Here is a 16,161-nt window from a genome sequence, read left to right on the forward strand (position 1 = left end):
ACCCCTGTGTTATGTGAGGTTGGGTGCAAAGAATTATTGACATGCGAGCACCTACCAACACAAAGGGTCTCTGCCTAATCCGGACACCTACATACTGCTGTCTCAATAGCACAGAACCCTATATGCATGCAGGATCTTATACATAATTTTAAGATAACCACACACAAAGCCTGTTTGTCCTGGGAAATGGGTAAAAGTGGTGGAGGGGCACAGCCTTTAAAAGCTCCCACAATTGCCCTACGTGTGAGTAACGTGACCAGGGCTGATGTTTCCTCATGTACATATTATCTTTGTATTTATGGGGCACCCAGAACTGCTAATATTTACTGGAGCCAATCAGTTGCGGTAGCACATGGGGAGAACAGGCAACATTCACGAGAACAGCATCCTGCTGGCAGGGGTGCCAACATGAATAAAATATGGGTGGGGTGGAGGGCAAGTAAGCCCTGCCCTGTATCAAAAGACATACTATTTGAATGGCAATGTCCATCAACTTTTGGCCAGTCCAGACCCCTCAACTATTATGCTGGGGACAAAGGGACAATGACCCTTCGGTGCTGGCTCCTCTGCCTGCTGATCTAGGCCTCAGGCTGCTGACATCTGCCCCTACTCTTTCGCTAAGAGAGGTCTCATCTCTCTCTGGCTCCAATCCTATACTGTATTCACTAATCCACAAGGGAATTTATTGGGGCGTTCACTGTGTACCGCCTTATTGTGCAACCCTATGCACCTTTATTCAGAAGCAACTCTGCGGGAGTTGCAGGCTAGCTGGGGCAGTGTGTGCTAAGCCGCCTCCTCACTGTCACACGTTACCACGGAGGTAGAGGGTGGAGGTTCTTGTCGCCCCCTGCACACACCCAGGCAACCCGCCCGCGCTTTGCGGGCTGCGCCTTCCGCCGCGCCGGCGGCCAAGCGCACGCAGGCCCTTGCCTAAATTGCCTCCCTCCCGAAGGGGCGGTTTCGCTGCGCGCCTCCGCCCGTCGGGGGCGGGACTGCGAAGAGAGACACCTCCCTGGAGCCCCATGGCTCATAAGAGGGCCGCGGCGGGAGGGGGCGCAGACGGCGTTGCTCGCTGAGAAGGAAGGCGAAGGTAGAGGGATGGCGGTGGTGTGCGCGCGCGATTTCGCAGCGGTTTTTTTCCGGTGAGTGATCGCCCAGGCGCCTGCTACCCGGGCACGTTTACTTGGGAGTAAGTCCCGCGGCGACCTTCCTTGGGCGCTTGTTGCCCGATATGCACACATGCAGTTGCATCCATCCATCCATCCATCTCCTTTACGTTTTCGGGAGCTGGGGTATCAGCGCCTGCTTGCTTGCCCCTGTTGCTCGCTTGCTCGCTTTGCTTCCTGGGAATGGGCAGGATCGGTCTCCTGAACTCCTGGCCCGAGCAGTACCCTTGGTCTCCGGCTGCCATCTGGCTCGGCCACCTGCTGCGTCTTCTTTGTCCAGCGCTCAAATCCGGACTAGGTGGCGCTCCTCTTTAAATCCAGGCGGGTTTTCTTTGTGTCTTGGCCGGGCAGGGCGGGAGGTCGGCGTCGCAGGATCCGCACCTCCCAGTCGCTCACACGCTGTTGTGTTTTCCTCGAAAGAACAAGACTATCTTAAATTGGTTGCTTGGAAGTAGCCGCCGCCTTCCAAGATCTAGCCACCGGTTGAATGGACTGGAGGCTTGCTAAAATAACTTGAAAGCAAGGGCGGCGGAGCTGTGTGACCTCAGCTTGTGGGGTTTGTGGAAGCAGCTTCCGACGTAGTGGCCTTTACTCATAGAACGACGTGACTTGCTACACGGCAAGAAAAGACAGACGGGCCTCCCTGCCTGTGGTCTAAACTCAGGTCACACCTTTTGTTAGGCTCCCATAGGTGGATGCCCTTCACCTTTTTCTCCCTCCCACGGCTGGATGCTTGAAGCCGAGCATGCATGATGTTAGAGCCACAGTTCATCCTGTACTCCTGTCTGATGCATTTCCCACAGCTTCCATCTAATCTGAAATCATAAGCTGTGTTTAAGCAGAGGTGTGTGCATTTGAGACATCCTTTGAGCATGTGCAGATGACAGCCTCAGGAGAAGTGAGGAAATGAAGTCAGGGAAAGTGCATCAGCCGAAGACATCCCCGCCCCCTCTATGGTGTTTATAGCAGCATTATACAATGGGGGTGGCAATGGCCTTGTTGAGTTTTAAGCCGCAGGTGCTTGCAAAGCCACAGTCTAGCTCTCAGTCTCTTCTCTTTTATCTAAATAGGGTTCTTTGCCTTGAGATGTCTCTTGCCTCTGACTACTAGTACAGTACATTTGAAATAAACTATCTTTTGGATAAAGAAGCTTCACCCTCTGAAATGCCTCTTGGAACCTGTTGAATTGTTGCAGGTCAACTTCACATTCTCTCTTGAGTAACTTTCACAGCACACTAACTGCTCTCCTGCACCACATGCTAGTGTGCCCCATCACACAATTTGGGAGTTAACCAGCTTGTGCATTTCTAAAGCATAGCTGGCTTGTTTCAGATGGTTTGTATATTGTCAGCAAAGCAGGTGTCTCGTAAAGCAGCTGTTGGGGGAAGCTTATTTGCTCATTGGGATAGATCCTTGTTCAGATCAGCCTCACAGGCCAAATTTAACCATTTGCATGTCAATTGCATGATGTCATTATGGTGCAACATGGTTCCTGCTTGTCAAAATCCCTTGCACAGCTTTGCAAGTCTTCCCAAAGTCTCCTTCGCAAGTCTTTTAACCCAATGTTGGAGGCTTAAAAAAGGAGACTTGAAAAGGCAAGTGCTTTACCATGGTGTTGTCTTAAAGTGGCAAAGCGCCCTTTGAAGGAGGCAGGGAGGCTGATTCAAAGAGCGTTTTTGCCAAGCACTTTAAGACTGGATGCACTGCCTATATCACTGGTGCCAACCCCAGGTGTCTGTGGGGGCTTTGGCCCCCACAATAATATATTTGAGGGAGCCACCCCCCCTCAAGTCAGTGGGTACCGCCAGACCCCGCTCTGCCTCTTTCTTTTCCTCCTGGTCCATGAGAGAGGAGGAGGAGCTGCTGCCTGCCATTGACCACTGCATCTGACTCTGCCCCGGCTCCTTCTCCAAAAACACGATACAACATTGCGCATTGTGCATGTGGCATCACATGCACATGCCTGCACATAGTGTGTGTGACATTGCACATTGTCTGCGTTACATTGTGTGGGCCCCTACAGTCTTCAACACAAGATGATGCCAGTGACCTGTGCTGTTTTCTTTTTCATTTTCCAAAAGGAGAAAGAAAGACGCGTCTTGCAAGCAAAGTCAGCAGAAGTGATCCCCCCCCCCCCCGGTGCTGTACCTTTGCTTGAAAAATGCAAGTTACAAGTTGGGCTGGGGTGCCATATGGGCTTTATTTAATCTGTGGTGGTGACATCTGTTTAGCATTTCTCCACGGAGAGCTCTGGCCACAGTTAATCCTTTAATGTGTTCGTAAAATTACTTTTTACTTAAGACCTGTCAGTGGGGAAAAGAGAGCCTTTCTGGAGACAAATGTCACAGGGATCAGTTCCAAGAATAATTTAAATCTAGATACCATGTATAGCTTGAGCCACAGTGACCCTTGTGCAAGCCTTGGATAAATATCCAAGTTCTTGGAGTTGTGCTCTATAAATGTGAAACTTCTGAACACAGAACAGAAATATAACCATCTCAAGGGAAAGGTCTGCCTAAGCAAAACTTATGGCATGTCTGTTGGCAACTGCAGACTAACATGGATTCTTGGCAGAGTATTGTTTTATAGGACTGCAATCTTTGACCTGATTGAACCAAGTTGGTATTGTTTCTAAGTAAGCTTATATGAGTAGGCTGCATATCCAACAACACAGTGCTGTTGCTTAAGTGAGGGCATGGCTCTTATTTTTTTAAAACAAAAGCATTAGGTAATCTTAAAAATTGATCTGCTATAGCCAAATTACAGAATTAAATATAGGGCAATCATGGCATTAAGGAGACACTCCTAATGCTGTGCTGGGACAATGGTTGAGTCACAAATAACCTAATTTAAAGGTCATGTCCTAACCTATCATCCAATATGGATCTTTCAGTTGTAATTAACCTTGTTTCAGGTTGCCTAAGCAAAGTGTTTGGATACAGGTATACAGTGAGATGAAGTAAGATCCTGCAAAAGTATCCATTGGCAATCAAGGTGACTGGCTAAATGCTTATAAATCTGAAGTGAGACTTTGATAGACAGCCTGTAGAAAGTGATATGGCTGAACAGTATAAAGGACTAGCCACTGCCATACTAATTGTCGGCTGCAGTGTTTTTGCTTTGTGCAGGGGGTCCTCTTGGATTGAGTGCTCTCTATGGAAGCACAGGTGATGTTCGTGGCTAGGAGTGCCTTTTACCAGCTTATGCTGTCAGCTACGACCCTTTCTTTAGGAAGCATATTTTGTCTCAAGTCACATGTGCTGGTTAAAATCAAACTAGACTATTTAACATATACTTTGTTAGGCAATCTTGAAAAATGGCTTGGAACTGTACAGAATGTCAGGGTGTCTGATGAGGGTTAGGTGTTTGGGCAAACCTGTATTCTACATATTAGCAGCCAATATGTTTCTGGGCCCAATGAGTACTGGTGTAGACCTTCAAAGCCCTAAACCTTTGGGTCTAGGTGATTTGAAGGATTGCCTAAATGCATGCAAGCCTGGCCAGGCCTTAAAATTTATCTTGGGAAGGAAGGATGAAAGAAGTCTGCGAACTTGCCAAGGAACTGTTAAGTTTCATTACTGAGTCATCTGCAGTTAGACAGACCACTCTTCTTCTCAAGCTGAAAGGGAAAATGGTGAAAACAGGTTATTTATTGGGATAGAGTGATTTTTTCATAAAATGTTAAAGTTTCAAAACAACGAAACATGGGATGGAGCAATGGATAACTTTCTGAAACAACAATGGGATATCGGCTACACCCAACACATGATGGAGAACATCAATAACCGGGAAAAGATAGACATAACATTTTATAATGATAGGAAGAAACATCACGGACAGAATAATTGCCACACATAGGAAGAACAGGGATATAGTTTGAGTGCCTCGCTTGTAGTTCTATCAATCATGTAATGTGTCAGCATTAACCCAAGATAATTAAAATGGCAAGCAGTAGACACAGGGCCTTCTCAGTGGTGGCCTCACACCTTTGATAATTCCTCCTGAGGAAACTGTGGACCGGATCCTTTATCTTTAACTGGGTTCTGAAAACTTTTCCATTCTAACCATCTTTTTAAATGTTGTGCTGAGTTTCTACTGTTTCCATTAATAACAAGCTAGAACTATCAGTAGTGTGTTGTATTTTTAACCACAGCTGCTTAACCTTTGTAATTATAGTTTATGGAATTGTTTAGCCCAAGTGTTTTAGACGTGGTCTGGTAGACATTGTCAAATGCTTTTTGATAGTCAAGTGTGAATATAACATTCCTTAGTTAAGAGGATGGGCTCTCTTATGCATCAATAACTGGAACAGGAAGCAGGAATTAATATGCTTATCATGAGATACATGCAAGAAGTGAAATTAGGCACTAACAATCATTTATTTGCTCCATACAGCAGATGGCCCTTCTAGCAAAGACTCCAGTTACTAGTCTGTCTTCTAAAGATGCAATGCTAATATTGGAAACAGTAAATTAGACCATGTTTAGGGGCCCACATAGCAAACACACACTATTCTGACCAGCTGCAAAGATAGTCAAATGTGTTTTACTGGACACTGTGGGGATGACACTATATAGCTCATAGTTACATCTACAGATCAAAACAATCACTGTTGGATCAAAATGCCCCTTCCCCCAAGTGCTTAATACAGTATCTCTTTTTCTAGCCTGGAAGAAGGTAAATATTTAGCAATGCATTAATTGCTCTGCATCTAGGCTGTAGGCTGACTTGAATTATACCCGTAGTGCTACTGTGTACTAAAAATGATTTCCTTGCTCTTAAAACTGAAACCATACAATGTGCATTAAACAAAACAAAAAAAACCCAAACTGCTTTCTGTTCTAGATCTCTGGTGTCAGTGGGAGCATCTCTAGGGTCAGTAACAAGACAGACCCTGTTTCCGCCTCTTCCAGCTGTAGCTCGGCCCTTCCGTGTTTGTAACCATGACAGAAGCAGTCGGAGAGGAGTTATTGCAAGCACCCTAGAGGAGCTTATTAGCAAGGTATGCCTCCTGTCAAAAGCACAAGCCTGATTATCATGCCTGGACCTCATTATCTCAGCCATGTGTTCAAAAATTCTTGCTCCACATACACACAGGTGATAGGAACATTCTCTGCTACAACTCTAGAGCAGCCTTTGCCAACCTGGTGCCCTCAAGATGCTGTGGACTGCAACCTCCATCAGTCCCAGCTAGGACATAAAAGGCACCAGGTTGGTGAAGGCTACTGTGAAGTCCTGGATCTAGCAGGGATGTTAACTTCTTGGAGAAGTCTGGTCCTACGTGTTTGTCTTAGCTCCAGTAATAGCTGTATTGGATACTTGAGATACCTTTTCCATTCCAATTAACTAAGCCAGTGATCCATAGCACTCTAGTCTAGAGAAAAGTTCTCCCTTGAACCTGAAGATGCATCTCATCCAACAAAAATCCAACACCTTATTGCATATCCCCAAGGCTCCTCCACAAGTTCTCTCAGTCCCTGAGTGTTAGGAGAAGCAGGACAGCAATTGGGTCCTTTATCCACAGTGAATTGGTCTGAAGGTCACCCAGTGAGCTTCATAGCTGACTGGGGAGTTTCACCCAGGTTTCCCAGGTCCATGTCCAGCACTCTGACCATTGCACCATGCTGCCTGTCCCTGCATGTGATGTGGAGCTGCCCCGTTGTAAGCCCCCTTTGGGGTGAGGCCTTTGTAATGTAATTAATCACTGTGTTTCAAAGATGCCTATGTTTTGCTGAACTACATTTGCACTATTTGTAGTTTACCATTGGACCATGAGCACTGGTTACACATGCATGCCTTCCATGCAACAGTGATCAGCGCTTTGAATTCCCTCTCCTTATCTCCGGAGGCGATTTATATTGCCATGAGCACCAAGAAGAGAAATTTGTAAATATTTGGCCAGCTTTCCTTGCGCAACTTAAGTTGGCAGTGCAGTATACTTGTATTAAACAACACTGTAATATCATGTTCTTAACCCATGTCCCCTTTCCCCTTTTTTACTTTTTAATGGATTCAAAAATTGTGATAAAGTTTATATGGAAAATGCATCTCTTAACTGAACAAGTAGAGCAGAACTGTAGGAATTATCCTCACAAACTACCATTAACCTGACTTGTAGAATGCAGAGGTGTAGAGTGGATTGCAGCTGTCCTACTTAGACTAGATTAGGAGGCTGGGTAGATGGCTTTGGGTTGTGCCTGGAACCAGTCACAGCACCAATTGCTACCTCATACAGTCAAAGCTTGGTTGTCGAATTTAATCCATTCTGGAAGCCCGTTCGCCTTCCGAAACATTTGACAGCCGAGGCGTGGCTTCTGATTGGTTGCAAGAGCTTCCTGCACTCAAGCGGAAGCTGCGTCGGACGTTCGGCTTCCGAAAAGCGTTTGAAAACTGAAGCATTTACTTCTGGGTTTTTAGCATTTGGGATCTGAAGCATTAAAAATGGGAGCTGTTCAGGAACCGAAGTTTGACTGTATCAGCACTGGAATGCCGCATGGATGGAAGACCATCTTAGAATCCTGTGTACAGTACCGAGGATGGGAGTGGGAATGGAATCGAAATGTAAAGTAGTTAAGGTGATTTGGATAATAAAGAGCTTGCTTTGTAGCTGTAGGAATCTAGGCTGCTTCTGCAAGTCACACTAATAATGCCTTCTCCTGGCAGCAGAATTTCTTAAAAATCTATTTTCGATTTGAGTTCTAATCTGCAGGGCTAAGCTAGATGCGACATTGTGAATGTGATCAATATTCACTTTTTAAAAATGTAAATAGCAGCCACAGGGAGGAATTTAACTCTCCACATCCACCAAATCTCTCAAAGTAATTTGTTTTAGAAAGAAGGCCTCCATTGTCACTGATGGGGGCTTTCCTTCTGATTGAAAATAGCAAGGGGAGGGTGCTCTTGCATGCACACACACACACACACACACACACACACACACACACAGCCAGTACTGCTGCTTATATATGTGTGTGTGTTTATTTTCTGTTGCACCTATATAATGAATTCCATGCCTAGTTTTGATCCTAAGCATTGACTTTCCAGTGATAAAAATAAGCACATTTTGGAGGAGGCTTGAACACCATGTGAACACAGGGCTTCATAAATTGGGGCTATGCACACAGCTCTGTTTCTCCTCCATAACTTTCTCCATTCAAAAGCAGTTGGGCTCATGTTAGCTCAATCTATGACAGCTTAATCTATGCAGAATGGTGCATGCAAATAACTTGATGGTACAGTTTCTGAGTAATAGACATTCACGCCTGTGAGCTGCCTTGCTTCAGTAGGGGGTAAGTAAACTAGGATTGCCCTAAACCAGTAAGGGATTTGGAACTAGGTTTTGCTCTCCTCTCTGTATTTTAGACCTTAGATACCTTAATGATTACTGCTGGGCTGATAACACTAGTTCTGGAGGAAGATGGCACAGTGGTGGATACAGAAGACTTCTTCCAATCCCTGGGAGACAACACACATTTCATGGTTCTAGAGAGAGGACAGAAATGGAAGCCAGTAAGTGTTGTTCTGAAAATAGTTTATTACAGAAAATAATAAACTGTTTGCTTTGAGTTTAAACAAAACTTCTTCAGTCTTTCTAATTACAGGCCTAATTACACCCACCAAACCTTGGAGATTGCCCCACCAGGAAGTTTTGGGCAGACTACCCCTCTCTTTCCCATGCCTGATGTCAGGCATGGGAGACTCCAGGTCCCACGGGAGCAAAGCAGATTCAGGCGCCAGATTCCAAAAGTGCCAACTTGACGCAAAGGAATAATTGGGAACAGACTTCTTCTACCTTTTAATTGCCAGCTTGAATTCAGTTGTTGGTATTGTGTCTGCTTAGTTACAAAAGGCAGAATTGTTTCCATCTCCATACTGATGTAAGCATTAATAGATAGGTCACGCCCGTGAAGCCTATTGTAATAAAAGTAGGTATGCTTCTTTGAGAACACATCGTGTTGAGCAAAGTAGAACTCTCACTCTGAATGTGTGTTTACTTGGAAGTAAGCATCCAGAGCAGAGGGTGGCAGTTACAGGACTAAACAGTGTTTCTCCATGAGATGGGGAGTAAAAAGTCATGCCGATTAGCTGGTAGAATTACGTTTTTTCCACATATACTCTGTATTCCCCCACACCACCCCAAGAAGTAAAACCATAAATTTAATAACTGAACAGAGGTTAGGTAGCTGGAGGGCATAAAACAGAAGACAAAGGCAGCACTACCTCCATGGATGACTAGCATAGCTGCCAAGTCTCCCATTGAAAAATAAGGGATCCCAGCGGAGCGGCACCGGAAGTCGTTTCTGCGCATGTCTGGACATGCACAGAAGCGACTTCCAGTGCCGGCTCTGCCCATGATTGGTCAACCACTCCGAAGGGGATTTAGGATGTGTGTGTGTGTCTATGTCTGTACACAAAAGCCTTTATAGAAAGTACACCCTCTTCTCATCAAGCCTAAGGTTGAACTGCTTAAGTAGAATTTGTCTGGCACTCAAGGTGCTGGCCTGTTATTAATTGTGCTATGCTGTATTTGTTCATTTTGCTGGGCAACCAATGTTTAACTGATACATATTATTTCTTGGTTTAATCAGGACCCTCAAATCTATTGGTCACCCTGCCTTGAGGCAAGCCAGAATCAGGCAAGCTGCAATCTGATCCTAACCATGTTTACTCAGAAGTAAATCCCACTGCATTTGCATGGGCTTTCCCCCAAATAAATGCGTATCAGATGGCAGCTTTAATATTCCCTCCACACAACTTGATCTAGCATTGACTCCAAAGGTCTGGACCAGTCTTTCTTCAGTGTCCCCACTTTTTACATGAGTAGAATGTGTGCTTTTATTTAAAATGCATCTCTGAGTTATTTGTGGGGCATAGAAATTTGTTCATCCCCCCCCCCAAATATATAGTCCGGCCCACCACATGGTCTGAGGGATGGTGGACCGGCCCCCTGCTGAAAAAGGTTGCTGACCCCTCTCTCACCACAAGGAAAAGGAAGATTCCACTCTGCTTTTTCTCCCAAGGCCAAACTGAAACAGATGAAATTCTGCCCCCCAAGGAGGTCAAATGGGAATTTTGCCACAGGTTTTAATAGAGCTAGGACCCCTCCCCCCAAGCCAACAAACTAGCTCAAGGCTTCTGGTTCCCAGTTTTCTATTTTAAAGTCTCTGGGCTGTACACAAAGTACGTTTCTAACAACGCTGCTTTTGGGGAAATAACCGTGATTTAAACGCTTATCGATCACGGTTTGGAAAGTAGCAGTTTACGCATATCAATAAGCTTATCACTCTTCCCTATAGCACCTGTAACCAAAACATTGTCCCCCCCCCCCCAATGATTAAAAAAACTACAATGACTTTGAGAGAGTTAAAACGCCTGCTTAATTATTATTATTACTATTATTCAGCAACAGAATTTTGCCAATGCAGAGGCTTAAAAGGGGTGGCTGTCTAAACGGTAGGCAAAAGCAACCACACATAACACACACTAAGAACATGATGGCACATACAAAAGGGTGGATGCGCAAATCACCCCAACACACACACACACAATATCTTTTTATGTGCACAATATACAGCACTGCACAGGGAGGAAAAAGATGCAAGATAAGCACTGCGATCTACTTTCAACATTAAAATCTGGCAGTGATTTTAAAACTCTCCCCCCTTTTTTTGGGGGGAAAGAGAGCCCCGTTTTTAGGGTCAAAGCTGTTTAGCTTTTTTAGAGAGGGGGAGTCCCCCATTTTAAGCCCTGTTTTATTGGGGTTCAGAGAGGAAAGTTAGCTCCCTTTTGGGGGTGTTCTGGGGAAATTTAAGGGGGAAGGGGATTAGTCGCTCACCAAAAGATTGCTGTGAAAGCAACCTGCCTCACAGCAAAAACTCCATCTTCCCTTCCAGAGATCAGGAGAAAATGCAGGGAGGGGAGAGGGGGAGGGGCCAGGTGCTCTTGCCTCTTAGGCAAAAGCAAAGGAAAAGGAGACCACGATCGACTGGAACCTCCTAGGCATTGAGTCGATCCCGATCGACCTGTCGGACGTCCCTGCAGTAGATGCAGAAACGCATGCGGAGGCAGGGCAAAGGAGGAGGCTGCTTGGCTGGGGAAGATGGTGCCTTTGCAAGCGGCTGCTTCTGGGGAAGAGGGAGGGGAAGGTTCAGGGAGAGGAGCTGCGTAAATCCGGGAGATTTAAGGGATATTTTACCATCCGGGCTGCCAGCGGGAAACAGATTTAAATACGGGGGTTTCCCGCTAAAAACGGGAGACTTGGCAGCTATGATGACTAGTGAGATAGAGAATGCTATCGCCTGAACCTTGCTCCTCTGATTTGCTTCTACTGATTTGTTTCAGTAGAAATCCCGAAACAATAAATGTTATATCTGACATTATATCACTTGTGTTAAATCTGGATACTAAGATTATTCTCCAGTGTCTCTCTAAGCCTTTAACTAGGTGGTGGTGAGAAAAATATTTCCCAAACTGCTCCCACATTTTTCAAACAACCTGTACCGTATTCTGGTAATTGTAAACTTAAAAGGGACTCAAGAGCATGATTTGAAACCCATTTTGGTGGTCAAACAATAGTTCAAAGGCTATTGATTAATTTCTGTTCTCAATAATAAGTTAATTATGTTGTTTTTTATGTTGTTCTTATATTCAACAAATGAAATATTCCAAAAAAAGTTACTAGTTTTTTTAAAATCCTACAGGGCTCTTGGGTGTATATAGGTGTTGTGAGCAGAAATATTTCACACACTTGTTTTTCTTTCCTCTGAATTAGGGGCCAAGACCCTGCTTTGCATCAGTACAGCAGCCAAAGAAAATGGGGGTGGCAAATATCACCTTGGATTTGTACAAAGTGAACCCTAAGGACTTCATTGGCTGCCTAAATATCAAAGCTACCTTTTATGAAATCTATTCTGTGTCATATGATATCCAATGCATGGGAGCAAAGGCTGTACTGAGGTAAGTGTGTGCCTCTAGTTCAGACTCAACCATGCATAGGTGAAATTACACCCAAAAGTCCACAGCTGAATAACTCCCTTATTAGGACCAACCCAAAAGTCTGACATGTGGCAAACTTTCAACCCCTCTGGAATCCTTCATTGGACAAAATGTTAAACAAAGCAGTGACTCTTAGGGTGAGGGGGAAATCAACAAAAGTTGGGGTCAGTGTTGTGGTAATGAGACCATCATGGAGATTTGAGTGCAAGGTGGAGATTGCATGTGTGCAATTTCCTCCCAGGTGCCACTGTTTATCAAGCTAGGATTCTGGGATAAAAAAGCAATGACTGTTGTCCCCATTCATTGACAAAACAAAGCCTTCTTTCCCACATCTTAAACAAAGCACCTGGGTTCTAGGACAGGCAAAGAGCACAAGTAAAGGGAAACATGGCAATGAGTTACATTACAAGAAATTGTGTGGAGTGAGAGTTGTCCCAGTGTCTATCACTTTACACTTTGAACCACATTTGCCACTTTAATGTCCATACACCTGTTTTGGGATTTGATATTCATCTGCCCCACCATGAATAGCTTGCTTGACAAAATTTGCCACCTAACTGCTCACTCTCTACTGCCGTCCACTTATGAGCAAGATAAGAATCACTGGTCCAAGTGCAGATCCTTGAAGTAGCCAGTATAAATGCTGCTCTGATAAAGGCTATAATAAGTTCAATATAATAAATAATTATGAATATAAAGGTTATAATAAATTCAAATAGAGAAAAAAATTATTGATAACTCTGCTGTCTGTTCAAATATCTTAATGTGTTGTACAATGGAGGCTAAGCAAGCTACACCTGATTCCCTAGATACATGGTGAGCTGCTAAATAAAGGCATGAGCAAGTTGAATGTTCAAGGAATTGGCAAGCTTATGAAATGACCTGAGGGTTCTTGATGTCTCAGACTCTCAGAAACACTAGGTGGTGGTAGTGCCTAAAATTTCTGAAACAAGTACTAGAGTGCAATGATAAGGAATTCCCTATAAAAATGTGGGAGTTACAAATGCAGAAGGACTCCTGCAGATATAGCAAGCACTGACATATTTTTAGAAGTTATTAAAGTTGCGATAGTGGGATAATATCCAGAAACAACAGCTTTGGGTCTGTTAAGGTAGGCTACTGATCTGATCCATTATATCTTAATGCTTGCTGTAGCATGAGGAAGCAAGTGAATATATATTAGAATAAATTCTAGCAGTCCCCTGTAGGAAAGTACGAGCCTTTCTGACTTTCAGGTTAAACTTAATTGCAAAGTAAATATACTTAGAATGGCAGCAAAAACCAAAAAGGAACTTCAGCTTGATATTTCAACATAAGAATTTCAGAACCTTTCGCAATAGCATGAAAAGAAAGCAATATAATAAATTGGCATAGAAGTTTCATATAAAATGGCTAGAGCAGGCACAGGCAAACTCCGGCCCTCCAGATGTTTGGGCTACAATTCCCATCATCCCTGACCACTGGCCCTGTTAGATAGGGATGTTGGTAATTGTAGTCCCAAACATCTGGAGGGCCGAAATTTGCCTATGCCTGGGCTAGAGCAACACTAAAACATATTGTTAACAATCTTTAAAATACCTGGATAATTAAAGATTGTTACCAGCAGCTAAAATAACAATGTCAGTGTCACGTGAGATTGGGCATTCCATAACTGGGATGCTCCAGTTGAAAAGTCTCTTTTTTGCTGACCACCTGACGGTGCAGGATATCAACAGATCTTTGAATGTGGGCAGGTTGACATGGGAGTCTGTTTTCTACAGGTAGCTGGGCCCAAACAATTTAGAGCTTTAAAAGTTAGCATCCAGCTCTTTGAATTGGACTTGGAAGTGAATGCTGCCAAACATTCTACACTAATTGCAGCTTCTAAACCATCTTCAAAAGCAGCTCCACATATAATGTCACTGCCCTCCGCCATGCTCTGATAACCTTCCATTTGGCTAACTGGCTAGGCTATCCCTGCCCAGAAGTATTCTGTGCTACCACTTGGTCTTCTAGCAACAAAGCTGGATCCAGGAAAATCCTTAAGCTAAATTCGCTGTTTCAGGAAAAGTGCAACTTCAGAAAAAGTGCAGAGCCTGTGCTGGTGTAAATTGTATATGGACAAAAGTAGTAATGTGTTTTCTCCTTTTGTGCAAAATTTGAATTTATGTCTAAGCTTAATGTGTTTCTTTTTTTAAGGATGATGCTTCGATATCTGTCACATATTGCACAAGTTACAGGACATGTCCTTCTTTACACTGGAACATATGTGCTACAGTTAATGGGTGACTATGAAGAAGATCGGCTTACAAATGGAAAGCGCTAACTAACACCAGCATAAGAGCATTTTATTGCTGGTTCTGCAGCTGATACTTAAGCATTTTTAACTTAAATATATTTATAACTTAACACATTAAATGGTCAAACTGCACTCTAATGACCAAAAGTTTAACTAAACTAGCTTTTTTCATGTACAGGTTTTTCATTAAGATAATGATGTCATAAGTGTAAATATGATTGGAATCTTTTTAATGCAGTGGAAGAAGTGTTTCATAGAAATTACTGTGCCATAAGCTTCAAAAATGAAGAGTTGTGTGAATGGGAAGCAGGCATTTGGTGACTTATCAACTGAGATGTGTCTGTTAATTAGCATATAAACAGCCATGTAGCAAATTCTGATTGGAGGTGGTGACTGTTTGCAGAAGTTTAATATTAATCTCGCCTACCACTTAAAACTGTTTTTCTTATAAATAAATTTCCAAGCTTCAGTATTTCAAAACTACATTGTTGTGCCATTTCTCAATACCATCTCACTGTCACTGCTGCAACAAAACATGTCTCTCCTGTATCGGTGTCTTGCAGCCACAACAGGTGCTGTAACCTTCCAATAGTTTGACTTCACCCCAAAGGCTCACTCCTCCATTGTCTTCTGAGACAGACTGAGGTCAACACAACACACTCACTAAAATATGAAGCTTTCAGAAATTTCCTCGCAACCTTATGTTAATAGTTCAAGTGCTTCTCTTGTCACCATCATTGTTGGCAAATTTAAAGACTGACCTGCTTTTAACAGGTTAAACATTGTTTGGGATTTAGTTCAATACTGAGACTTTTAATTACTGTACTACAGTGGTACCTCGGTTTAAGTACACAATTGGTTCCAGGAGTCTGTACTTAACCTGAAGCGTACTTAACCGGAAGCGAACTTTCCCATTGAAAGTAATGGAAAGTGGATTAATCTGTTCCAGACGGTCCGGGAAGTACTTAACCTGAAGCGTAACTTTCCCATTGAAAGTAATGGAAAGTGGATTAATCTGTTCCAGACGGGTCCGTGGAGTACTTAACCTGAAGCGTACTTAACCTGAAGCTAACTTTCCCATTGAAAGTAATGGAAAGTGGATTAATCCGTTCAAGATGGTCCGTGGAGTACTTAAACTGAAAGCACTCAAACTGAAGCATACTTAAATCGAGGTATGACTGTACTTTCTTCGTTGAACTGCTTTGCCAGATATGAAGTCAAATCTGTATATGGGGAATGGGGAATTTTACAGCTGAAAGAAAAGCACCAGGTGCCTTCTTCCTCTATTCAATCAGACAGGGGAAATAAAGAGCATCAAAATAAAGCAGTGGTTTAGGGGAGGCATTTACGTTGGGGGAGGTCAGCTGCTATTATTCCTTTCTGCATCCCCATCTTGGACCTCTCTCACACCTTGCACCAAGGAAAAGTATGATGATTGCTATGTTAGCAGATGTAGAAATGAATCTTAATATGTCGCCATGGCACTGGGAGACAAATATTTATGGCTGCTGTTGGACAATATGCCCTGGATTATGAAGCCTGGGACTTTATAAAATGTCACTATTACAAAGACATTTGGTAGTAGTTAATATTAATTGTGTTTTTATACTACCTTTCCAAAGGAACTGGCTTGGTGCACAACGTGATTTTTTTTAAAAAAAAAATACAACCAGCTAGACACAATACATGTTTTAGTCATGATTTTGTGCCACACCTATCCAT

At 43.5% G+C, this 16,161-nt stretch overlaps 1 protein-coding gene across 1 annotated transcript; it reads left to right on the forward strand.

The window, feature by feature from the left end:
• The first annotated feature begins 989 nt into the window (after nt 1–989).
• CIDEA (cell death inducing DFFA like effector a) lies at nt 990–14,919 on the forward strand. Its single transcript, XM_035126051.2, has 5 exons — nt 990–1,142; nt 6,012–6,168; nt 8,529–8,675; nt 11,938–12,122; nt 14,340–14,919. The coding sequence occupies exons 1-5, from the start codon at nt 1,099–1,101 to the stop codon at nt 14,464–14,466; spliced, it is 660 nt and encodes a 219-aa protein (XP_034981942.1). The 5' UTR covers nt 990–1,098; the 3' UTR covers nt 14,467–14,919.
• The last annotated feature ends 1,242 nt before the right edge of the window (nt 14,920–16,161 follow it).

Source organism: Zootoca vivipara, chromosome 8 (genome assembly GCF_963506605.1).
Source record: "Zootoca vivipara chromosome 8, rZooViv1.1, whole genome shotgun sequence".
Taxonomy (NCBI): domain Eukaryota; kingdom Metazoa; phylum Chordata; class Lepidosauria; order Squamata; family Lacertidae; genus Zootoca; species Zootoca vivipara.

What these genes read in the sequence shown, in the direction of transcription:
- CIDEA (XM_035126051.2), top strand. Translation starts at nt 1,099, where the DNA reads ATGGCGGTGGTGTGCGCGCGCGATTTCGCAGCGGTTTTTTTCCG. An exon ending in TTCGCAGCGGTTTTTTTCCG is followed by an intron (nt 1,143 to 6,011) that starts GTGAGTGATCGC and finishes TTTCTGTTCTAG; the next exon opens with ATCTCTGGTGTCAGTGGGAG. An exon ending in TAGAGGAGCTTATTAGCAAG is followed by an intron (nt 6,169 to 8,528) that starts GTATGCCTCCTG and finishes TCTGTATTTTAG; the next exon opens with ACCTTAGATACCTTAATGAT.